This window comes from Cyanistes caeruleus, chromosome 28 (assembly GCF_971803275.1).
Source record: "Cyanistes caeruleus chromosome 28, bCyaCae1.hap1.1, whole genome shotgun sequence".
NCBI classification, from domain to species: Eukaryota; Metazoa; Chordata; class Aves; order Passeriformes; family Paridae; genus Cyanistes; species Cyanistes caeruleus.
The window spans coordinates 3,094,102-3,118,850 of record NC_141728.1 but is presented as its reverse complement, the minus strand read 5'-3'; the positions used below and the strand labels follow the sequence as shown (position 1 = coordinate 3,118,850).

The 24,749-nt window shown below is 46.1% G+C and overlaps 2 protein-coding genes across 6 annotated transcripts in view; one reads left to right on the top strand and one right to left on the bottom strand.

Moving 5' to 3' along the window:
- The window catches only part of LOC111945747 (uncharacterized), a 70,444-nt gene extending 58,999 nt beyond the window's left edge, over positions 1 to 11,445 (bottom strand). The window contains exons 1-8 of one of the 2 annotated variants that reach the window (XM_086865014.1): positions 10,842 to 11,445; positions 9,121 to 9,474; positions 7,909 to 8,208; positions 6,363 to 6,550; positions 5,843 to 5,963; positions 4,541 to 5,202; positions 4,131 to 4,244; positions 3,254 to 3,760 (exon numbers count right to left, since the gene is read on the bottom strand). In XM_086865014.1, coding sequence (XP_086721140.1) covers positions 5,132 to 5,202; positions 5,843 to 5,963; positions 6,363 to 6,550; positions 7,909 to 8,208; positions 9,121 to 9,474; positions 10,842 to 11,355 — 1,548 coding nt within the window. In that variant the 5' untranslated portion in view covers positions 11,356 to 11,445 and the 3' untranslated portion in view covers positions 3,254 to 3,760; positions 4,131 to 4,244; positions 4,541 to 5,131. Of the gene's footprint in view, positions 1 to 3,214; positions 3,761 to 4,130; positions 4,245 to 4,540; positions 5,203 to 5,842; positions 5,964 to 6,362; positions 6,551 to 7,908; positions 8,209 to 9,120; positions 9,475 to 10,841 lie in introns of those variants that run through there. The other variant, XM_086865013.1, reaches the window with a different exon arrangement.
- Positions 1 to 24,749, top strand: part of LOC147649040 (uncharacterized) — a 636,047-nt gene that overhangs the window by 109,104 nt on the left and 502,194 nt on the right. The window lies entirely within an intron of this gene.

Sequence of the window (24,749 nt, the reverse complement as noted above, 5' to 3'; positions counted from 1 at the left end):
GCCTCCTCCAAGATGTACAGCCAAAAGGTTATCTGGATTGTCTTTTCACAAGAACAGGAAACTCCCCCTTGAATCAGCCTGAATTGACAATTTTCAGCTGTATGAAGGAATTTCACTTAGAGTCTGCTGTAAAGAAGTGATTTCTATGCAATGGGGTTGAGAAAGGACAAACCTGAATGAACAAGAGTGGTGTTTGTTAGAGACACCATTACTCATTGCACACTTTAAACAACCCGTCCCATCAAGCCCAAACCTAATATGGCTCCTTGTTAAATATTTCTGATGGGTTACATATCCCCGTGTGAAGAGGGAACAAGGATTTAAAGCCAGTGTTTATGCATATATAAGCATTGGACATGAACATTGCATATTCAGGATGAAAACCAAATATCACCTGGACAGGGGAAACACTGCAGTACCATGAATACACTTCTGCCATCAGATTCACAGGCAGCTTAAGCAGCTCTGTGCTTGGCTATTGTGCAAATCACCTGTTCTGGCATCTTTTGGGGCACTGAAGCAGGGAAAGTCACCCATAAATACTGCAGGACCATGAAAATCTCTCCAGATACAAACTAGTCTCCAACACGGGACTACAGAAACCTCCAATAATGTGGTGGAGGGACCCACGTTGGCTGTGTTCTCTTTGTCATGATGGGTTTGTAATTGAGACTCAGAGAGGAGCTTGAGTTGGAAGGGACATTGGAGACCCTCTAGATCTAGCCCCTCTGCCATGGGCAGGGACACTTTCCACTAGATCAGGTGGCTCAGAGCCTGCCCAAGCTTTGGCAAATATCCAAGGACACCTTTTTCTTTGTTTTACAAGGTCCTATTTCCATGCTCCTATTCCCAGATGGCTCCAGTCTCACACAGAGCATTGCTGCCTTGGTCACTCCTATCTCCACAAGCCAGCAGAGCTCCTATTTTGGATAGCTCTCACTGCTCCCAAGGCCCCAGGGACGGCTCCTGCCTTTGCTCCTTCCACTTTCCCATTCCAGGATCAGTGATGTCCTGCCACTTCCTCCATGGCTGAGACAACAACAAGAGATAAGGGACTGAGGATGCCGCTTCTGACAGAGACTTGGTGACACTCAGCTGAGGATTTTGTTCTCTTGCCTAAGAGAACTGTCAGGCTGCCTATCCAAAACTCCTCCTGCTTGGAAAGGGGCTGGTGTGAGCAGCAGGAATTGTTGTTGGCTGGAACATTTCAAAGAGCTGCACAAAAGAAGTGTTTTGTGGAAGGCCGCCAGCTGCCCTTTGTCAGCAGCACAAGGTGGGAAGGTCCCCTTTGAATGCCAGCCCTGCACAAGGACAGCCTTCTCCAGTAGCCACAACACCTTTCAGGCTTTCGGGCTGGCCTCGTCCCTCACTCTGGAGGAGCAGCTTGCTGTTGGAACTCACCCAGCCACAGTTTCTGCCTGCATTACCGTGTCTTCCCACCAACAGCCCCGGAGACAGCACTACATAGAGGCTCCTTGGAGTCAGAGGCACAGAGTGTGTGCCCTTCCCTTTGATAGCTGGCTCTGACATCCAAGAAAGCACTGCATTTCATAGAACACCATGAAAACAACTGTTACAGTTCAAGAGAAAAACTAGGAGTGCAAGTGTGTCAATTAGAAAGCTTTCTTAAGTCACTGGGTGAGAAAATTGAAATGGAAGGTTGAAGCTAGTTTAAGAAAGAAGAGGCAAGATGGAGGAATTAGGGCATTGTCTCCTTTGCCTTCTTCATCTCCTTCTTCATCTTCTTCTTCTAGAGGTTTTTGGGTAGCAGTAAGTGATTGGATAAAGAATGCCGCAGTGCAGTGAGCAGGTGTTGGGTGATTGGGTCACTAAGAAAAATAACTGACTTGGCGTTTGTTAATTGGGTAAATGAACATATAAAAAACCTTGAAGATCTTTGTTAGCCATTTGGCACCTTTCTGTATCTTAGTGCACGTAGCTCCTTGTACCTTGTATGCATGTAATGCAGATCAAAGAAGAATAAACAACCGAGTCCAAACAAGAGAAAACTGCCTCTCTCTCATCAGTCTCAGTCCAAGGGGGAAAAAGAAGCCAAGCACAAGTGTCCCATCAGGACAGAGGCTCAATCTCCAATCAAAGGGGACTTTGTTCCAGCTTTTCCCTTGGAGCAGCGTGCAGCAAGCACACCTGGGCCTCATTCAGGTCTCTGTGTGGGCTGGCAGGCAGCTTCTGTTGGGAATTTAAAGCTTTTCCTCTACTTTCCACAGCAAATAACAGACCTCACCCAGCTGCACCAAACCCCAAATTTCACTCTAAAAATAACCATTTGCATTTTCCTCCATTCCAGCCCTGAAGAAAACAAACTTCACTTGCGGGAGCTGGCAGCACGGTGTCCTCCAAGCCCGTTCGTGAGTAGGACAATATTGCAGGGGAAGAGCGGCAAAGCCAAAGTTCACTGATGCTTAGGAAGCTTTGCAAAACCTTCCCACCTGTGCTGGTGTTGCACCCTCCTGAGCTCCTGGAGCCCTCACTCACCTCAGGCGCAGTTTGGACAGAAAGGGGATGGTTCAGTTTGTGCCATGTGGGGACAGCAGGAGGGAAGACTTTGCACACACTGTCACCAGGGCAGGGCTATTTTCCTTTTTGGTGCCACACGGTAGCACATCATCTTTGATTTCATGGGAGTGAGGGAGGTGCTGAAGGGCAAAAATTGCCTGTGGGAAGGACATCTTCCACTCACACAGCAAGGCAAGTGAAGGGGAAAGTGCAATCTCTCTTTCCTGGAAGGTGTTCAGCTCTTAACAAACCAGTTTTGCTGAGGATGAGCCCAGGCAGTGCTGAGTTAGAGCATTTGATCCAACTCCCAGAGTATCCTCACATCTGTTTGGACACAATTTCTCTTTGTTTTTTCATGGTGAATGCTTTCTCCTGCCCCGCTGCCTCCTGCTTGGAGTTGTACGCGCAGCAGAGTCCCAGAGTTTTCTCAGCAGGCCTGTGCAGCGAGTTCTGAGCCAACGTGTGGCTCTGCTGCCAGCCCAAATCTGCGCTTTCCTTGCCCAGCCTGAGCGCAAGTGGGGCATGTGCTGGGCATGGCTGGAGATTTTCATCACCAAAATCCTCCAGGGCCATGGCATTTCCATCTGCCCATTGCTTTGGAGAGCACAAATCACAAACCACCCATCTCAGCTGATAAATGTCATTGCTTGCAGATTGCTGCAGCTGCACAGCTGAGCTACAAATACACATGAATCCATTTCAGTTGAAAAATGTCTTTTATTACAAATTGCTACACCTGCGCTGACAATACACAACTATCAAAATCTCCATTAAGTTGAAAAAAAGTAATTTATTATATTAGCACAACAATGGCACATAAAAATATACAAATACGAACTTCAGTTAGCAAAAACTTATTGCTAACCTCAACAAGTCACTATAGACAAAAATAAATGAGATATTTAACAACTTACTTTATTTCAGATTATTTTAAGCTTACAGCCCATACAGAAATACAAAAATATCATTGTCTCCTTCTAAATAACCCTGTACTAAGAATTCGTTTGATAGAATTATACAACTATACCACTTCATCCACGTTAAAATTAACTAAATATCTCTATATATACATATATAACAATCTACAGATGGAAATACAGATTAAATATTACATATTTCATACAATATATATACATATAATATAATCAGAGGGATCCCAGCCGCTCCATCTTCAAAGCCTCTCCCTCAGTCTTTTCCTCCCATGCAGAGCAGCTCTCCTGGATAGGGACAGCAGATGGGACATCTGGGAGGCAAAGGGAACAGCGAGTCAGTGCTGGGACCTTTCCCTTGGCAGCAGCTGCACTTCCAGCAGGGAAGCGAAAATCTCCGAGCCTCCCCAGGAGGGTTGGCAGGAACAAGCAGGCCGAGCGGGCCAGCGTGTGGCGAGCGCAGGCGCGGCGGGACTGTCCCGCAGCACCCGGCAGCCCGGCACAGCTCCCGGGCCCTGCCGGCACAGCTGCCTTGCCCAAGGACAGCCCCTGTGCCGGCCGGGGCAGCAGCGCTGAGCAGCCCCAGCACGGGCAGGGGCCGCTCCTGCCCGGCCGGGCAGCGCCCACGGCCAAAGCCCACGCCACCCTCAGCCCTGCCCGGCCTCACGAGCCCTGGGGCCTCACCCAGGCTCTCGCGTGGCCCCAGCACATCCCTGCTCACTGCTCTTGCTCCAGGCCTTCAGCTTCTCCCTGCTGGCTCCTCTCAGTGTCTGCCTGTCCTCAAGCTCTTCAGGACAGCTGTGGTGGCAAAAGTGGAGGCTCTGCAATTGGTTGCAAGGCCTGGCAGAGCTGCAGTCCCTGAGCTCTGTGTGCTCCCTCCTGGCCCCCTCCATCCCCTTAGCCCCGCCGTCCTCTCGGCAAAGCCCCAGCCCCCTCTTCAGTTTCTTGGGCCTCTCCCAGGCCTCTCCCCCCCGCTCAGTCCCTTCTGAGCCGTTGTGTCCCCTCAGAGCCGGCACAGCCCTCAGCCCGTGCCTCTGTCACCTCCGTGCCACCATGGCCCTCTGCTCCCCCACAGCCCTCAGTGCCCCTCACACCTCAAGGTTTGCAAGGTCCCTTCAGCATCAGCGCCTCCTCAGCTCCCTCAGTCTCAGCGTCCTTCAGCAGCTCCTCACAGGACAGTGCCTGGGGCCAGCGGCAGCTCCCACCGCTCCAGGGACAGCCAGGGCTGCAACTGCTGCTCCGCCTGGCCCGGCCCCAGCTCGGACCCAGCACAGGGGGACACAAGGGGCACAGCGGGAAAAACAAGAGATGAAAAAGGCAGCCAAGGGGGAAAGAGGCAAAAATGCAGCCTAGGCCTACACAGCTCAATCTATGCACCTATACATCCATAGAGCTCTAACTAAAGAACTATGCACATTTAGGAATGGAACTGTGTGTGCATAGAAATCTTACTCTACGCATATATAAATGCAAATTTTAAAATCTATAAATGTAACTGTATACATAGAAATAAAATCTTATCATATCCATAAATAACTAAACATACAAACTATACAGATGTATAAATAGAAACACCAGTAAATACAACTCTATCAATCTACACTGGTAACTATATCGATAAATAAATAATGATAAAAAAATCTATAACTATATCTATAAACAGAGGGATGCCACTTGCCCGATGGTCACAGGCTCTCCCTCTGATCCTTCTTCCCACGCAGGGCAGCCCTTCTGGCCAGGTAGATCACATGGGTATCTGGCAAGGAAAGGCAACTCTCAGTCAATGCTGGCCTCCGTGTAGCTTTCCCTTTGCAAGTAAACTGTCCTGCTAGCAAAGGCTGTCAAAGATGGCCTGAAAGGAACACTCTCACTTGAGAATTTGAAGCCTGCTCTTTAAAGGGAACAGGGATCCTTCCAAGTTTTCCAGTCTTGTGAAGTTTTGAAGTACGCCAATCAATTCAGAACACTCCCAGTGCAAATGGCACTCCCGAGAGCTTGAAACACAGACAGTGCCAGCTGCCACAAAGAAGCCCAGCCTTGTTCTTTCTCTGGGCTGACGCAGAGACGTCAGTCCTCACTGCAGTGGCTGAAGCTGAAGGCTGCTGTGAGCTGGGAACCAATTGGGACACGCAGCTTGGTGACACAACTGCCACCAGCTCAGGTTTATTGCCGGCACTCTTGCCACAGCAGAGGACTCGGTGTCAGAGCCTCTGGAAAAGCATGGAGGGGCAGGGCTCGGGGAGCTTGTGCCAGTGCAGGATTGGAACTAAAGGCACCAGGAAGCACCAACCCTGCTGCAGACAAGAACTCAACTCTTCTGATCTCCCTTCCTGCCAGAGGCAGGCTCAGAGCAGCTGTCTCCCATCTCTCTAAACCACGCTGGGCTCACTCCTTACCAAGCTCCTCGGGCTCCTGGCAAACGTTCACACCGCTCCCGCAAGCAGGCAAAGCTCCCTCTGCTGCAGCCTTGTTCACAGCCTCCCCTCCTGAAGAGCCACGGGCAACACTAGGATTGACCTGAAAAGAAAAACAGAAAGAAGGAAATGCAAAGATCAACCAATAGATTCTGCAGGGGTACAATAAAAGCCTGCCAGATTTCCTTCTGTGCACCAACAAATTGCTTTTGAAAATTGGTATGCGGGAGTTTGCAGAAGACAAAGGCTCATCGCGCTTGGCAAGAAGATATGGGCAGTTCTTCCCACAAAAAGGAGCATCCAAACCTGGCAAACACCTCTCATCCTCACTTAAGGGCTATCCCCCCTTTTCATTCCCTCTTCCTTAGCAAATCTTGCTTGAACAAGCAAATCCTTCCGTGTCCATTCCCAGCTGAATTCAAGAAGCCTTTGCTTCTCAGCCATGCAACAACATTCAGAAGCTCTCAGTCCAGCCCCTCTCATCCCTGTCCAATGGAGTTACCTGAGCAGAGGGAGACCTTTCAGGCACAGATGGTGAAAGCATCTCCTCCAGTGTCTCCAGAACAAGGTCCAGATCCAGTGGTGGCAATTCCTCTTCCCCAGGAGTACTCCAGACCCAGCTTGGGGCTCTCCATGCTGCATAACCAGCACTGCCAGCTGGAGCACTGGGGACTGAAGTGCCCGGGGCAGCTGGAAGAATCCAAAAACATGGGTGAGGCTCCAAAATGAGGCTTTGGGACGCAGAGCTTTATTGCTGCCTTGGATCAAACATCACAGGAAGCGCACAGCAACCTCAACTCCAGAAAGGTATTAAAAACTTCCCAGGGAATTGGAAGAGTGAGCTCTTCCCCCTCAAAAGTATTATCCTAATTGACGTGTACATAGATTAAAGTATGGCTTGTGAAACTGATCTAGACATACACACAGACATAATCACCTTGAATCACAGCCTTTTGCATCTTCCCAGCAGCTTTGGCATTTGGCTGCTTGAGTTTCTCATCACAAGAGACCACAGAAAGTGCATTCACCCAGGAAGAGGCCAGAGGTGCAGACACTCATGCTAAACTTCAACTGCGAGTTTATTCTAAGGAGCAACCATGGAGGTGAGGCCATGGTCTGCAGCTGCAACTGTTCTGGGGACTCCCAGCGTGCACTGAAATTTAATAGCATTATTTGCGGGAGAGACTGTTGGAAATGGAAAATCTGCAGCCTTAGAAAAAGCCTGGATTGAAGGAGTGATGAAAGTACACAGACATTAGGTAGAGTAATTACAAACCTATGTTCTTAGAATTGCAAGTAAGAATATGCCTAGAGTAAGTAAGAAATTCTATGAGGTAAAATAGTTGGAGGTATCAAGTGTAATAGTGTGATTTAAAGTTATTTAGAGATCTAGAAACTGTAACAGAAGTGTGTGTGAATACGTGACCTGTTAGCTCGTTGGTTAAAAGACAGACACAGTGTGGCAAAATCAAGTAAAGGTGATAAGAGCTTAATAAGTGAAAACAAACTTGGTGCCAACTGTCTACTGGACTAAAAAGTTATATATTGCCATGCGGAGAAGAAGCTCGTAACTTCCTCGAGCTGTGGTTGACTTGTTGCCTGTAAATCTCACGCCTCGGGACTGATCTCTTATTGGGCTACTTAAGCAATAAATCATCTCAAAGCACGGTGGTCCCATCCCTTGTATTTCATCTCAACAAAAGACAATCTGTAAACTCTGCAATATCCCATCAGAGTCCTAGTTTGGCTTCATCCAAAGAAAAATGGGAGTTCACCTGACACCGACCAGTTGTGGAGAAATGTTCTTTGCCTTGCCCTTTGACCTCTACACAGAGGCTGCCTGGAAAATGGCCAGAACATCCTCCAAATCTGCAGCAAGGACGGGAAAAGCAGACAGAGATTCTTTTGATATTCATGATCCTGCTTCCTAGTACCCTTGACACCTGATTGTCACAATCAAATGTACGCATGACAGAGCACCGCGGCAAAATACTTCAGTCACTTTTTGTGCTCTTTCTGAAAAGCCAGGGGAGAGACACATTCCGTACCTGATGGGATGTTGGCTGGCAAGTGCTGCTCTGGAGAAGTGCAGCTGCTGCTCTCTGGAGAGGCCGCAGAAGTGCTTTGATGGTGCGCAGGAAATGCTGGAGTCATGAGCTCTGGCTGGAATTGAAATTTGTGTGTGCCTGGCTGGCCTGATGAAACCCCAAGTCCAGATGTAGCAAACACTTTCTTGGCACGTGCTGGGGAAGCTTCACACCCTTGAGGATCTGGACTTGTCCTGGAAGGGCCTGGAGGCAGCTCTGAATCCTCAGGTGAGGCAGCACTGCGCTTCTGGCACCAAGGAGCTGTGCAGCAGGGAGGGAAGAAGAAAGGAAGCAAAGGGAAGGCTGGGTCACTACTGCTCCTCAGCTGTGTTTCCCTTGGCAGCAACTGTACTTCTCCCAAGGGAGACAGAAGCTCCCATCCTCCCAAGTAGAGTGAGAAGGAGAAAATTCCCCACATGTTCTGAAGCTTTGCAACAACCAATTCCTTGTCTACTGAACTCTCCCGTACTTATTCATCTGTCTGGGAAAAGTGTCCCGCTGCCATTCCTCGGCAGGAGGCAACTGCCAGAAAGCCAGCTGCCAGCTCTTCTCCCTTCTGCTCCAAAGGCACACAAAAACTTTAGAATCACAGCCTTCCCTATCTCCCCAGCAGCTTTTAGATTTGGCTGCTGGAGTTTCTCAACACAGAAGGCCACAGAACGTGCATTCACCCAAGAAGAGCCCGCATCTTCAGGCACACACTGAGAAATTCAACTGGGAGTTTATTCTAAAATCAACCTTGTAGGTGAGGCCATGTTCTGCAGCTGCAGCTGTTCTGAGGCACACAGAGCTCATTTCAATGGCACGGCACGATTTGCAGGCCAGTCAGTCTGAAACATCTGCAATATCCTATCACCGTCCTAGTTGGACTTCATTCCAAGAAACAGGGGAGTTCACCTAACACTGACCACTTGTCTGGCGGGCAATATTTTTCGCCCTGCCCTTGCACCTCAGCAGACAGGCTGTCTGGAAAATGCCCAGAACAAGCTCCACATCTGCAGGAAGGACAGGAAGAGCAGAGAATACTTTGGCATTCACAGTCCCACTTCCTAGTACACTTTCTCCGTGATTCTCACTTGAGATCTAGCCATGACAGAGGACTCAGGGAAAACACTTGAAAGGCTCAGTTGCCAGGAGCTATTGGAAAAGGAAGGGTAGAAACTCTTTCCCTACCTGATGGGTGGCAGGCTGGGCTGTGCTGCTGAGAAGATGAGCAGCTGTTGCTCTGTCCAAGGGTCCTGCAAGCAGCTTCAGGGTCGACTGGAGTGAGGCGAACCATGAGCTCAGGATGGCGTTTCAGGTCCAGGCGAACCAGTGGAACCGTGAGCTTGCGGAGATTAAATCTCTGGATGAGCTCTCTTGATGGTTCCACTGGTGAAGCCCCAACAAGTGCAGAGGTGGCACAGACTTTCTTGGCAGGTGCTGGGGAAGCCCCACTCTCCTGAGCAGCTGCACTTCTCCTGCAAGGGCCTGGAGGCAGCTCTGAATCCTCAGGTGAGGCAGCATCGCGCTTCTGGAGCAAGAGAGCTGTGCAGCAGGGAGGGAAGAAGAAAGGAAGCAAAGGGAAGGCTGGGTCACTCCTGCTCCTCAGCTGTGTTTCCCTTGGCAGCAAGTGTGCTTTTGTCAGGGAAGACAAAAGCTCACCTCCTCCCAAAAGAGGGTGAGAAAGAAAAATATCACCACGTGTCTTGGGGGGGTTTGATGCCTATAGAACTTAAGTCAAATTTACAAGCTGCTTCTATAGGTTGACTTATAAGATATCAATAGAACCTGATAGATCTGTATCACCAGATATCAATAGAACCTGAATCATAATTTCATGGATCTATTTAACCTGATATAGATGTCTTTCTATGCATTGTAGTGGCTAGTATATGGTTAACTGGTTGCTCAGTGCTGGAGACCCAGGAAAAAAAAAAGAAAATCTCACCAGGTGGTCAGTTTCAGAGAGAAGTAAGTATACTACTAATGAAAACTTAGCAAACATCAAGCCAATTAGCCACAAAATAAAGCAATTAGACCGGTTAGGACCAGACAGACCAAGGAACACCGTAGCTGTGCATGCTCTGAAGACAAAGTTGAAAAGTTCAGATGCAAAGACGACTTTGGAAGCCTTCGTTAAAGACCCCCAACGACCCCCAAATTGGGGAGGCGTGAGCACAGTGAAAAAGAACTATCTATAGCCATGAGATTATACTATGTAAATTAATTCCAGAGTGTATAATATACTGTGTATATTAGTTCCATATGTTATAATGACGTAGTAACACCAAGCAATAATTTCTAAATATATACCACAGCAATTGACAAAGGTGGATGAATGAGGAGGAGAAATCCTCCTCATCTCCAGCACTGAAATAAACAACTCTACACACACGGCTCTATGGGATTTTATTCACTTTGCAACAAGCAGCTCCCTGTCTACTGAGCTCTCCCCTATCCGTTCAAGCCTTGGCAGGAGGCAGCTGCCAGAAACCCAAGTGCCAGCTCTTCTCCCCTCTGCTCCAAATGGGACAGGAGGCTCCCTCTCCCGCTGGGGCTGAGCACGCCCAAGCCCTCGGCTCAGCCGCACTCCCGGAGAGCTCCCCGAGCGTCCCAGGGCCGCGCAATGAGCAGCGCCAGCCACGGCACAGGGCCGGGCCGGCTGCCGGCCGAGCGGGCCAGCGTGTGGCGAGCGCAGGCGCGGCGGGACTGTCCCGCAGCCCCCGGCAGCCCGGCACAGCTCCCGGGCCCTGCCGGCACAGCTGCCTTGCCCAAGGACAGCCCCTGTGCCGGCCGGGGCAGCAGCGCTGAGCAGCCCCAGCACGGGCAGGGGCCGCTCCTGCCCGGCCGGGCAGCGCCCACGGCCAAAGCCCACGCCTCCCTCCGCGCCCGCAGCTCCCACCCCGTCTCACCGGCTCTGGGCGGCTGCCCGCTGGGGAAGGCGGGCAGCGACCGCTCCGTGGGGAGCCGCTGGAGGCGGCTGGGCTGGCGGCTCCGCACCTCCAGCCCCGCCGCCAGTCTCTGCCTGTTGGCCCTGGTCAGGCGTTTGATGCGGAGCAGGAGCTCGGGGCGGTCGCGGCGGAAGTTTGGGTTCATAAAGTGGAGCCGAGCCCCGGCATCGCCCGGCACAGCTGAGCCAAGCCATGCCGGCACCTTTTGGAAGCCGTAGAGGTTGAGCTGGCGCACGAAACTGCCAAAGTGCGTGGCTTTGAAGGAGTCCGGGGCCGCCCCCGCCCCCTGGCCGCCCCCTCCGTGGGCGCCGGCCGGGCTGAGCAGCTCCCGCTCGAAGAGGAAGCGGTCGATGAGCAAGCCCTGGGCCTGGCTGTCCCAGCGCACGGAGCGGACGCGGGGGCTGTTCACCAGGCGCCACAGCTTGGCGGGGAAGGTGCTGGCATTGAGTCCGGCGGGCAGCGGCAGCTCCGCCATGGCACCGATCTGTCTCCGACTGGCGCCGCAACGGCCGCGGCGCAACGGCCTGAGGGGGGCGCTGCGTTCGGCCCCGCGCGCGCCCGGCGCGGCCCCGGCGCGGGCCGGACTCGGCGAGGACGAGCGGGGCCTGAGGGGAGATAAGGCCAGGTAAGAGCAGGTGAAAAATGCATGTGGGAAATGAGAAATTACATAGCAATTACACTAATTGACAAAGATTCTTACTGTAATAAATGGAATTGATTTTTGCTAACTAAATTGTACCTGTTATTCAAGTTAGTTTTAGAAACAATTGTCAGGAAAATTAATCCACAAACGCCAGAGGTTTATGTCCAAAAAGGAGACAGAGGAGTCCTTTTTTCTTTATTCCAATAAATATTTGACCCAATGACCCAACACCTGTGCGCTGCACTGCGGCATTTTTTACCCAATCACTTACTACTACCCAAAAACCCCTCGGAGAAGAACATGAAGAAGAAAGGAGAAGGACAAGAGACAACACCCTAAATCCTGCATCTTGTCTCCTGTTCTCTAAACTACTTTTTCACCCAGTGATTTAAGAAACTTTCTAATCTACACACTTACACTTTTCCTATCTAGCTTTAACATTTGTTTTCATGTATCACCATGAAAACATGCTCATGAATTTCATGCCATATGAAATTCAGTGTTTCTTTGAATCCTAGAACTAAGTATTAGAAACAAGGGCACACACTCTGTATCTCAGACTCCAACATCTGCCCCTCTCTTTTTTAAAAAAAAACAATAAAAAAAATAAACCCAAATCTTTTTTTGGATTACTTTTCAAGGAGGGTTATTTTTCTTTCACTCACATTTTAACAAATGAGGCTTTACAATATTAATTTTCCCACTCTTTCACTTGAAACCCAAAGTCCATTGCTCTTGCATGTGGGATCCAAGCTGTTCAGCTGTCAGCTGTGTCTTGATACAGTTCACATCTGCGTGCTCGCTCTTCTGCTCTTTGGGCTGTCTGCTTGTCTCTGCAGCTGAGGAGTTTCCATGTTCTTTGCTAGGAAGTTACTTCTGCTTTGAACCTGTGAATACACAAACATAGACTTTCCTCCAAATTATTAATTGAAATGAATTTTTAATCTTGCGTCTGAACTTTTGACTGGAACCAAAGAATTCTCTCTCAACTTTGCTTGAGTCCTGTTAGAACAATACCTGATAATTGATGGAATTGGCTTTGTAACAGACTTGTTTGAAAAGGACTGTTCAGGAATTATTTGTAATAGATATAAGATCTTTACACTTTTTCTAAAAATTTAAGATATATAAGGTTTTTATACTTCTGAGGCATAGCCTTGGTTCCCCCCCCTTTTTTTTTTGTTTTGTAATTAAGTAAGGTATTTGGGTTTTTTGTTATGACAATGAAAAACTATCAAATTAAAACACTTGCACATGTATACACATAGGAAATAACACTTTCAGAGAAATCAAAAACTTATTAAGAAAATGTGATATGAAACTTATCTGAATAATTTGTAATATGAATTGCTGAATATACGAAATATATACTCTCATCCCAGAGTCTGCCACAGCTGATAAATCAATGGAAGATTGGAAAATCATGTCTTGATAACAATTTTCCAAGCTCACTGTAAAATCCAGCTGCTACATTAATTCATTAATTGCCAAGTCAAATTGACCTGAATATTGTTTTGATGCAGAAAACTTCTGGGTTTATTGGTAAATTCTTTATCCAGCTAATGTGAGGGCTTGGCCAGAGCCTTAGGCCTCATCTGGAAAGATGTCTCTTAAGTCATTTTCAAAGCAAGGGGTTTAAGAATAGCAGCCATAAGATGCTTAAGACACTGTAAACTTTTAAAAGGCATTTGTATAAAACAAATGATCAGATGTCTTAGGTAATTGACTAATTCAACCATTCAGCAGTTAATTTAATCTGAAGTTTCTTTCATAACACTTAACTTTCAACCATGACACTGTTAGCATTCAGGATCACACATAACCACAGAATGTTTATATGAAGGTTCTTTATTGAAGGGCTCTGGGTGTCAGGGGTACACAGACCCAAATCTGACCCAATTTGCTTTGGAGTTGAACATGTTTTATACACTTTCATTATAAAACTTACATATTAATTATTAAAATTACATTATTCTATTGTATGCATTGTTTTTATCCAAGCATGGATTTCTTGTGATCCCCCCTAGATCCCTAACATTGTTCCTCATGTTCTTTAAACAATAATTATATCTAATCACATCTAACAATTGTAATATTTATCATATACTGACTACACAGGTGCAGTTTGACCTGATCTTTAGCAAGCACAAGGCCTAACATTTCTCAGGGCCTACTTTTCCCAGGGCTTTCCAAACCTAACTTCTTTTTAAGTCTCCGAATTTTCTAAGATTTTAGAACCTTTTACTATCATTCCCCCCTTTGAAAGCATTTTCACTTCACTATAAGTGCAAATGTTTTCACTTGATAGAGTCCTTTGTTTCTGAGTTGATTCTTGGTGTTCTTCGAATCCTTGATTGATGTAAACGCTGTCCTGGATGATGTCACGAACTGGAGAACCAGAAGATGGTGGGTGTGGGTCTCGTGTCAGTGCCTTTATTATTTTCTGATTCCAGGATGTTTTCTTCTGTATTTCTCCTTTTAAAATGCTGTAAACTAACCAAATTGCTAAAAATACAATTAGTAAGATTATCACACTCTCAATGATAGATTTAATGCATGAACTCACATTCCACCCTAACCCTTTGAAGATTTTGCCTAACCAACATGTGGTCAAATCCTTTTGCTCTTCCTGTGCTCCATGCTCTGTTTGTTGCAACTGATTGATGTCATATTCTACATCTGCAGTCACATTTGGGATGTGGATGCAGCAATGATCAATCCATCCCCTTAAAAAAAAACCCACACACTCCATGTTCTTTCAGGAGTAGCAAATCTAAGGCAAATTGATTTTGTAAAGTCATTTTTGTGGTGGCTTGTAATTGTACATTTAGTTCTTTAAATCTTTCCCAGGTGACTTTTGCTAGTCTATTTACCTGACCTGTTTCTCTATTCTGATAATTTGCTATAGGACTGAGGAAAAACTCTAGGGCCCACCTAAATCTCACTTCACTAGATGGTTCTTGCTAAGTGTCATCTTGATTCTATTCCTATCCTAATCCTTCCTAGCAGTGCCTGTGTTTAGCCACTGAATTGATTTTGCCATTGTTAGCATCCGTACCGAGATTAATTTTTGCTTTAGCAATTTTACCAATGCCTGTGCACCCCAGGGACAATTGTTCTGTTTAATTTGTAGAACTTCTCTCATTATCAAGGGGGTTAACACTATTTGTCTTTGTGTAGTTACATACCACTCTTCTGAATCCTTTTGTGCATTTAGCAAATGTCCCAATTTCTCATCTTCTATTGAATATTTTGGTTTTGGAGGCAAATTAAATTGAGATACATTAATCTTTAAAGGTATCAATGCCATTGTTGTTTGCACTTCTCGAGCAATCTGTCGGGCTGTCCAGTCTGCTTTTTGATTTCCCTTTAGTCAATTCTAGTGTTCTGGTTAAGGCAACCAGTTCTGCCCTCTGGGCAGATGTATTTGGTGATAATGCTTTTGCCTCCACTATTGTACTGACTGTTGTTACCGCATATCCAGTGTATCTGGTCCTGTTCTCCACCAAGCTGCTTCCATATGTGAATAGCTCTCACTCTGGTTGCTCCAGTGGGATGTCTTTCAGGTCTTCTCTTGCAGAATAGCTGTACTCTATTACTTCTACACAGTCATGCTCTAATGGGCCTTCTTCAGTTGTGGTACCTAGGAACAAAGCTGGATTCAAGAGGTTAGTTGTCTTTAGTGTGACATCATCCTGCTCAGTCAGGATTACCTGGAATTTCATCATCCTGCTTGGAGATAGTCAATGGCTCCCCTTTTGTTCTAAACCAGTGGTCAGCATGTGTGTCACATAGACATCTATGTGTCTACCCATCGTGAGTTTCCTAGTTTCTTGTGTCAGCATCACGGTGGCTGCAACTGCCCACAGGCACGAAGGCCATCCAGCACTCACGTGGTCAAGTTGTTTGGAGAAGGAGCTTACCAGCCTTTTCCAGCTTCCCAAACCTTGGGTCAGCACTCCCTGTGCTAGGTGTAGTCTTTCATGCACAAACAGCTGAAAATCTTTGGATAGGTCAGGCAATCCTAATGCTGGAGCTGTTGTCAATGCCTCCTTCAGTTTGAGGAAGGTCTCCTCCTGTGGTTTGCCCCAGGTAAACGGCTGTGTCTTGTGGGCTTCATTCAGGGGTTTTGCAATTAGCCCATAGTCCATGATCCACAGGCAGCACCATCCACACATCCCGAGGAAGACTCGCAGCTCATGCAGGTTCTGGGGTTCTGGAATGGCACAAATAGCTTGAATATGATCAGTACCCAGCTTTCATTGCCCTTGTGAGATTTCACATCCCAGGTACATCACAGTTTGTCGGGTAATTTGTGCCTTCTCTTTAGACACCTTATATCCTCTCATACCAGCTGATTTAAAATTTCAATTGTTACCTTTATGCAGGTTGTTTTTTCCTCTGTTGCTATCAGTATATCATCAACATACTGTCACAGCAGGTATTGCTCCCTCGGAACTTGCCCATTCTCGGTCCAAATCTCCAGCTCTTTAACCAGCTGGCTTCCAAATAGGGTTGGACTGTTCTTGTATCCTTGTGGGAGTTGTGTCCAGGTGAGCTAGGTTTTCCTTCCATTTTCTGGATTTTCCCTCTCAAAGGCAAACAGTTTCCTACTTTCTTTGTCAAGGGGAATGCAGAAAAAGGCATCTTTTAAATCAATTACAGTAAACCATTTCTATTTCTCTTTCACAGATGTTAACAATGTGTAAGGATTAGCTACTACTGGGTAAATATCTTTAGTTATTCCATTTATTTCTCTCAAACCCTGTACTAGTCCATACTCACCATTTGGTTTCTTTACTGGAAATACTATTTCCAGTGTATTAAATTCTGATTCACATTCTTCTACAATTTGGTACTTCAAAAATTTACCAATAATCTTTACTATTCTTTGCCATGCTTCTGTCTTAATGAGATACTCTTTAACCTGCACAACTTTTGCTCCTTCTTTTCATTCTGCATGTACTGGTTGTGCCAATTTAGATTTTCCTGGTATGTCTGTTTCCCATACAGAGGGAATTACTGCATCCTCTACTTCTCAAGGGATGGTAAGGACTAGTTTTTCTTTTATCATTAAAAGTTGTCCTGCCTTTGATTCAGGTATTTTCATTAAAAGTTCCCAGTTCTCAAAAGTTATGACTGCATCAAGTTTTGCTAATAAATCTCGTCCTACAAACTGGAATTGGACACTCAGGCACATATAAAAATCCATGTGTTAAAACTTTGTTTCCAAAACAAAAATCCAGGGGTTGCAGGAATGGTCGATTCTCCTCCTTTCCTGTGGCTCCAACTCTTGCTGTTTTGTCTCCAATTTCTCCTTTTAGATCATTTAGCACAGAATATGTAGCCCCTTTATCCACCAGAAATTTTACTTCTTTATCTCCCAATTGTATAGTTACTAAAGGTTCCTGTATTGGTTTTTGTTCCGATTCTAGTCAGCTGCTGTACTCCCCCAGCACCATTAATTTCAAAGTGTCTTGATTCTGGTTGAACTGATTGCCCTGGTTAAACCGATTCGGGCATTCATTTTTCCAGTGCCCCTCCTGTCTACAATAAGCACATTGATTTAACCCTAATCTTGGCAAAACCAATCTCCCTTGTCCTCTGCCAAATCCGCCCCTCCCCAGTCCACGACCATCTCTGCCGTGTCCTCTGAAACCTGGATACTCTCTTCCTTGGATCACTGCCAAAAGATTTTGCTGCTGTTTTTTTACTAGCTTCTTTTGCCCTCTTATTGTGTACTTTCCAAGCCACTTCAAGTAATTTATTCAAATTTCTTAATCCCTCTTCTTCTAATTTCTGCAATTTTCTCCTAATACCATCCTGTGACTGCCTAAGAAAAATGAACGCAAGCTCAACTTTCGCTTGTTCTGTTTCTAGTTGAAGATCTGTATCCTTTCTCACTGCCTCCTTAAGCCTTTCCAAAAATGCAGCAGGGGATTCTTTCTTTTCCTCTCTTACCTCATACAATTTAGACCAATTCATAGCCTTAGGTACAGCATTCCCAACCCCTGTCTGGAGCCACTCTTGATGTCTCTTCAGCCTCCACATGCCCCCAAAGGCATTGGGATCCCACCCTGGATCCTTGGACAGAAAGTTCTCAACTAAAGTCCCTGTCACCACCCCAGTTCTGAGATCTTCTCTCACCTTCTCCTTGGCTGCTCTAAGCACCATCTCTTTCTCAGCAGAGTCCATTAAATTATCCAATATTACTTGTATATCTTCCCAATCTGCATTCTGAGTTTTCATAATCATTTTTACCACCCCTGCTACTTTATCAGGATTTTCTCTAGAAGTTCCAGCTGACTGTTTCCAAATTATCAAGTCTGCAGGGGAGAAAGGCACTTTTACAAACACCAGCCCCTCTACTCCTACTCCTTGTCTCAAGGGGGCAATCACAGTCTGCCTTTGTCTGCCCAAATCTTTTCCCGTTCTGCCCAGAACCGGAGCAAGCTGTGACCGAGTCCGATGGGACACCGGTGTCACTGATTTATTCTCATCACCCCCGCTACTGCTATCCTCCTCCCCAGCATTTTTCACATTTCCTTGTATCACAGTTAGATCTTGATCATCTCCCAGAGAAGAAGGATCAGGTGAAGGCAGTAGAGGAAGAATAAAGAGGGAAAGGTGAAGTAGGATTAGGCGAGATAGGGTTGGGTGAAATAGGATGGGTGAAGTGGGGGCAGACAAAACAGAATCAGGTTCTTTTGGTTCTGCTGAAACCACTTGTAAATCAACATCCATCTCTCCCCTGACACAAACTTTCTTTTAATGCCAGGTGCTCTAAACAACTTTTTGTCCTTTTACACAAACCTCACATTTATCACTCACTCATGCTTTAACTGCCATCAGTCCACACTCAGCCTGCCATTCTGGCTTGTCTCTCAAATAGAAAAACAAATCAACATATGGAACTTCATCCCACTTTCCCTCTCACTTACAGAACAACATCACCTGTAAAATGGTGTTATACTGCAAAGATCCATTTCTTGGTCACTTTTCCCCACTGTCCAGGTCATATCCTGGCCACCATGTATTACAATAATCAATCAACTTTACGTAAATCTTGCCCAAAGTTTCCCTGTTTCCAATGTGCCAATAAGCACCCCAGAGGAGAAGTACGTGCTATAGGGGCATGGCCACCTCAAATCCCTTTAAGCTTCTCCATGTTACAGTTACAATACACCACACACCACTGCTGCCGAACCTGCAACGCTTTCGCACTTGTCTGACAGACGGCGCCTGGGCAATGCCAGGAATTCCTCCAGCCCAACCCTGCGGAGATTTCCCTGCGTCTTATCGGCAGGCACCAGAGCAGACCGAAAAGCACCTCACCTCTCTCAGAGGGACGTTGTGAGCAGAGGAGACGCTCACGGCCGGATGGGCTCCCCGAGAATCCCTCGGTGCCGGCTGGAGCGTGATCGGGTCATGAACTCGCTCAGCAGCACTCACAGGGTCCCATCTGGGTCACCAAAATGTCAGCGTTCAGGAACACACATAATCACAGATTGATTATATGCAGGTGCTTTATTGAAGTGTGTGGGAACTAGGGGTATCAGCAACCCAAATCTAGCTCCATCGTCTTTGTCCAAAGTGCACATATTTATACAATTTCAGCTGTAGCAGTAATCACTATAACAACCTTATCAATATTGCTTCATTAATATTGCATCATTAACTTGATCGATATTGCTTCATGAAGAGTTAGCACATCCTTGTACGAACATGTAGGAATCTTATCTCTGGGTGGGTATCTTGGAGACCCCAAGCACCAGTTCCTGTTACCGTAAACATTCCAGCTTGCTAGACCATCCCTAATACCAAACATTCTTGTGGCCTAATTCTACATGATTTTCAGAAACATTATTCAGAAACATTTAACCCCATAGTAACAGAAGGACCAAGGATCCACTGTGACACTGCAGGGCCCAAAGCACCAAGGATCCACTGTGACACTGCAGGGCCCAAAGCACCAAGGATCCATTGTGACTCCACGGAGTGTCATGGAACCGTGGAGACCATTGTGACACTGCAGGGCCTCATGGAACCATTCTGACACCAAGCTGGCTGGGAGTGTGGATGTGCTGGAGGGCAGGAGGGCTCTGCACAGGGAGCTGGACAGGCTGGATGCAGGGCCCAAAGCCAACAAGGTGAGGTTGAACAAGACCAAGTGCCGGCTCCTGCACTTTGGCCACAACAAGGCCTGCAGTGCTCCAGGCTGGGGACAGAGTGGCTGGACAGCGGCCAGGCAGAAAGGGAGCTGGGGCACTGATGGACAGCAGGCTGGACATGAGGCAGCAGTGTGCCCAGGTGGCCAAGAAGGCCAATGGCCCCTGGCCTGGATCAGGAATGCTGTGGCCAGCAGGAGCAGGGCAGGGATTCTTCCCCTGTGCTGGGCACTGCTGAGGCCACACCTCGAGTGCTGTGTCCAGTGCTGGGCCCCCAATTGAGGAAGGCCATGGAGGGGCTGGAGCGTGTCCAGAGAAAGGCAACAAGGCTGCTGAGGGTTCTGGAGCACAAGTCCTGTCAGGAGTGGCTGAGTGTGTTGGGTTTTAGCTCTAGCTAAAATCACTAGATTACTTCCTTCTTTCTTGCTGTGAGATATGGAATAGGAGAAGGGCAAATCAGGCTTAAACTTGAATAGGAATAAAGAAACTTTATGAACAGGATTACAAGAATAAGAAACAAGAACAAAACCTCCAGAAACCTTTCCTCCCCCCTGTTGTGGTTTTAAAGCAGTAACTAAAAAATTACTAGAAGACTTACTTAATTTTTTGCTGTGGATATGGCTTAGAGGAAGAGCAAAACTGGCTTAAAACCTAAAAAGGACTAAAGAAAGTTTATTAACAAAAGGACAAGAATAAGAACACTAGAATAAACTTCCAGAAAACCCTTTTTATCCCCTACTACCCACCATTCCCTTGTTCACATGACAACATAGAGACAAAAAACTTTGGAACTTTGGTGTTCAAAACAGTCCCAATTCCTGCTAGAGTCTTTTCATCAGTCTTTGTAGAGAAACAGAAGTCTTCTTCTGCAAATCTATGCAGTTTTCCACAAGAAAGCTATTTCTTCTTATAGTTTTCTATTTTTCTGATGCCAGCTGCCTGGAAATCTGTCATCAGTTCACTCCTCCCATTTCACATCACTCTGAGGTGTGTATGGGTCAATGAGTCTAGGGATGTCATTTTAAGGATGAGTTATTCAACGGCAAAAGTTCTCTTCATCTGTTTCTGTGAGCTTCCCTGGAAAGCAGTTTTCTCATTGGCTCTTAAGGCCTCAAATCTTCAGCTATTACTTTATCTCACTCTGTTCCAGTACCTCACTGTATCACAATTACTCCACCTTTTGCTCAAAATCCAAACTTTGAACACTCCATTCCTCTCTATATACTCTGTCACGAATTAAAGGAGTTTGTTTCAAGACTCTATTGGCCATCTCCATAGCTTTAACAGAAAAATATTTCAGCTTATAAATCATCTCCTTATTCTCTACCTTTTCTGAAGCTTCTTTTCTTTACTGTCTCTGATAGTTTATAAAGTCTCTTTACATGTTGATTACTCTCTTTTTCTCTCTCTGGATAAAAAGATTAATCTGAAAGTCTCATCTGGGTAAAGAAAGGGTTAAAATCTTGCCCAGGCTTTTGTAGATGGTTCTGTGATCTCTGCCGGAGCAGCGGCTGGAGCTGTCTGCGATGGAAGATTCTTCATGGCTGTTCTGGAGAGTGTGGTCCCTGTCTCAGCCTGCCGCAGGTCAAGAGCTTTTTCCTTTCTTTACTCGGCAGTCTCTGGTGAATTTTGTCATGGCAAGAACTGCAGCCGAGCCAGGGACTGGCCTGGCCCGGCCAGAGCCCGGGGCAAGCCCCGCAGGCCCCATCTCCCGGCCGGGAGCCGCGGCAGGCCCAGCCCAGCCCCTGCCTGGGCCGCATGGGCTGGGCCGGGGACGGGAGCCAGCTGGAGCTCAGTTACCTTTCACAGCCAGGACACAAAGAGAACAAGAGAGCTCTGACTTTGCATCTTAAGGAGGTGCTCACAGGTTGACTTAAATTTTTAATGGTCAAACCTGCTGTCAGTTCTTAGAAATGACCAATAATTGGTCAGGAGAAAAGACTCCCATCAGCCACCAGCAGCTTCAACTTCCTTAGCTCCCAAAACCACCTTAAAGGTAAAGCCACCCCATGACAAAATAACAATCACTATTTTTTTTGTGCAACTTATAGAAAACCAAAACTGCAGAGATTATAACAAACAATAGAACCTACAGTGAAATCAAGGGTGTCACAGACTGCATTCACTGCTATCCACAAGTAGGTGTTCATCAGCGTTCTGTCACAGCTGTTTCAGTTGTAGTCATCTTCATCTCTCCAGGAAAATAACTGTGCAGTTTAAACAAATGTCTTCAATAAAACATGAAGCAATTTAAATTTTAAACTTGTTAAAAATTAATTATGATAAAAATAAGTAACAAAACAATGTCAAAAAATACCAAAATTATAACTTAAGCTAAAAACACTCAAATTTAAACATAGTGAAATTTAACTTTGATTAATCTTATTAACACTTAATCTATATTAGATGAAAATATGACTTAATCTTACTCTGTTATTATAAAAAAAAAGACAACTAAAAGTTTGGTATACATTTCTTTGAACACAATATAACAGGAACATTGATTCACTATAGAGATTATAGGGATGCAACAAATTTATCACCATTCTATGTTATCTGGTTTTGAGAATAACCCATAATAACTGCAGATGTTCTTAAAAACATCCATTTGTAACAAGAATTTGCTTGGTATATGCTTAAATTTGTTAGGATTTTTAGAGTGCAGTTTTACTAGAAAAAAAATACAACACTACAGATTTGGCAAGTTGCTATTCAGCTTTTGTAATGCTTTTCAGAAACATTAAGTCTAACTTTTTAACTAAAATCCAAAATCTAAATTGGTATATATGCTGTTATACATGTTTTGTTTGGTTTTTTTATAACAAAAAGACTCACATTAAAATTTCTTTATTAAAATTGTCAAAAAAAAAAAACAAGCAAATGGGTAATATATGGTTAACATAACTTTGAAATTACTGAAGCTGTATTGTACTAAATCCACAATACACTTATTCAAATGAAAGGAAAGGTTAAAAATGAAAGAAACCTGTCATTCAGTCCTTTTTCTGTAGGGTTAATCATATGATCTTTCAACTCAAATCTTGCAGAAATTAACTGTAACTACAGTAATAATACTTGATCACTCTGTATCATACAATATTACATTATCAGTAGATGTATAGAGAAGATAACATTTTCAAAACCTTCATGTATTGGGAATACTGAAACAGAAGAAAAATCTTTTAAATTTTTTGGGATGCATAAGTATCATCATTTTCTTTGTTATTCTGTAAAAACAAAACTAGCAGATATCATTAGAAATACAACATCCATATATATTCTATTCTGCAACATTTTTAAACTTTTTGATCCATTTTTGAAGGCACTTCAATAGGGGCTTCTTTCTGAAGCTTAACTGACTGCAATCATTTGCAGATTAGCCAGTAATGCATCTTACAATGCTTTTGATTTTTGCCTTTCGGCTATTTTTCTGAAGCCATTCCAGAGATGCTGGACTTTGTATTGCCCTGTCCCGTAACCCCGAGCCCATGTCTGTGGGAGGATTTGTAGAGTGAAAGAACTGTGCATGAGCAGGGCTGTGCTCCAAAGGCTCTTGGCTTTGTGTGGTATCCAGTGAAACCATCTGCTGCGGTGGAGCTGTTGTTTTTCCCAGCTGTTGTTGCTGTGCTGCAGCTGTATTGCAAAGCCAATTCAATTTGAAAAGCGGCGCTGCAGCGCCTGGGGGCGGTGCCGCAGGCGGGGTCTGGAGCTGCGGCGGTGGTTGCGTCACTGTGACGTCACTTTGACTGACAGCTGTGGCTGCAGGCCCAGCCCTGGCAGGCGGGGCGCAGGGGCCGCCGTGCCCGTGGAGGTCCCGGACCGCTCTGGGTCGGGCCGAACCCTCCCGAACCCTCCCGGGGGGGACAGGGCTGTCCCCTCCACCCCCCTGGGGCCGGAAAGGGACTCGGCTGCCGGCACGCAGGCGGCCAAGGAAGTTTCCCCTCCCTCTTCTGCCTGCAGCAGCGCACCGAGCGCTGGAACAGCTCCGAGAGAGCTCAGACACTCTTGCAAAAGCTCCAAGGCCCCTTTTTGCAGATTCTGCCCGCGTTTTAGAATCGCCTCCTCGCCTCTGTATAGTTGTTTCTCTGGGCTTTCAACAGGCTTAGACATTCCCTGTGCTACGGTGGAATTCAGGAAGGCTGCCACAGACTTTACAGCGTGCGGGAACAAGGATTCCGCATCTGACTGGGACAAACCCTTCTGTTTTTCTGGAGCCATCGTGTCCCTTGCCTGAGTTCCAGAGTCCCATTTACTGGCCATGACTTCATAAGGCACTGCAGAAGCCATTAGAAGTTCAGTCGCTGCCTGGTCTCTAAGAGTGGTTTTTTCATATATTCTCACGTTTATCTTCTCCCACAGGCTTGGGGTAAAAATTTTCTGTGAATCCACGTTAGGGAATTCTGCCCGTACCCAGGATAGAAGGCTTTTAAGCTCCTCCGTGGATACAGAGATCGGGTGCTCCTTTACCATAGCTTCCAAGACAGCCAAAACCTCCCCCTCAGGTTTGGACATGTTTCCCATATTTTTGCTCCCTTTTGACAGCTTACCTGACCTGAGGGTCAGCTTTCTCTCAGCTCCTCTATCCGTGATCTGTTCCACAGCTCACAGACGTCTGGCTTGGCTTGTCCGCTCTCACCAACACCAAGATTACCGAGATCTTCTTTTTCCCCTTTCCAGGGAGTTTTCCAGCTTTCTGCTGTCTTCTCTCTCTTTTTTTTTTATTTTTTTTTTCCTCAACAGGAGCCTTCAGTTCAAAGTGCCCCAAGTTTGGGTGCCATTTGTCTCGTTAAGGACTTTTGGATTAGGTTCTTTTTTCCTTTGAACTGAAGATTAATGAGAGGGAGGCAGTTTTCTTTTGTTCGATCTCAGTTGTTTATTCTTTTCTTATCAGCATTACAAGGTACAAGGAGCTATGTGCACTATGATAGAAAAGGGATAAAATGGCTAACAAAGATCCTCTTGAAGGCCTTTTATATGTCCATTTACCCAATTAACAGATGCCAACTCAATTATTTTTCTTAGTGACCCAATGACCCAACACCTGTGCGCTGCACTGTG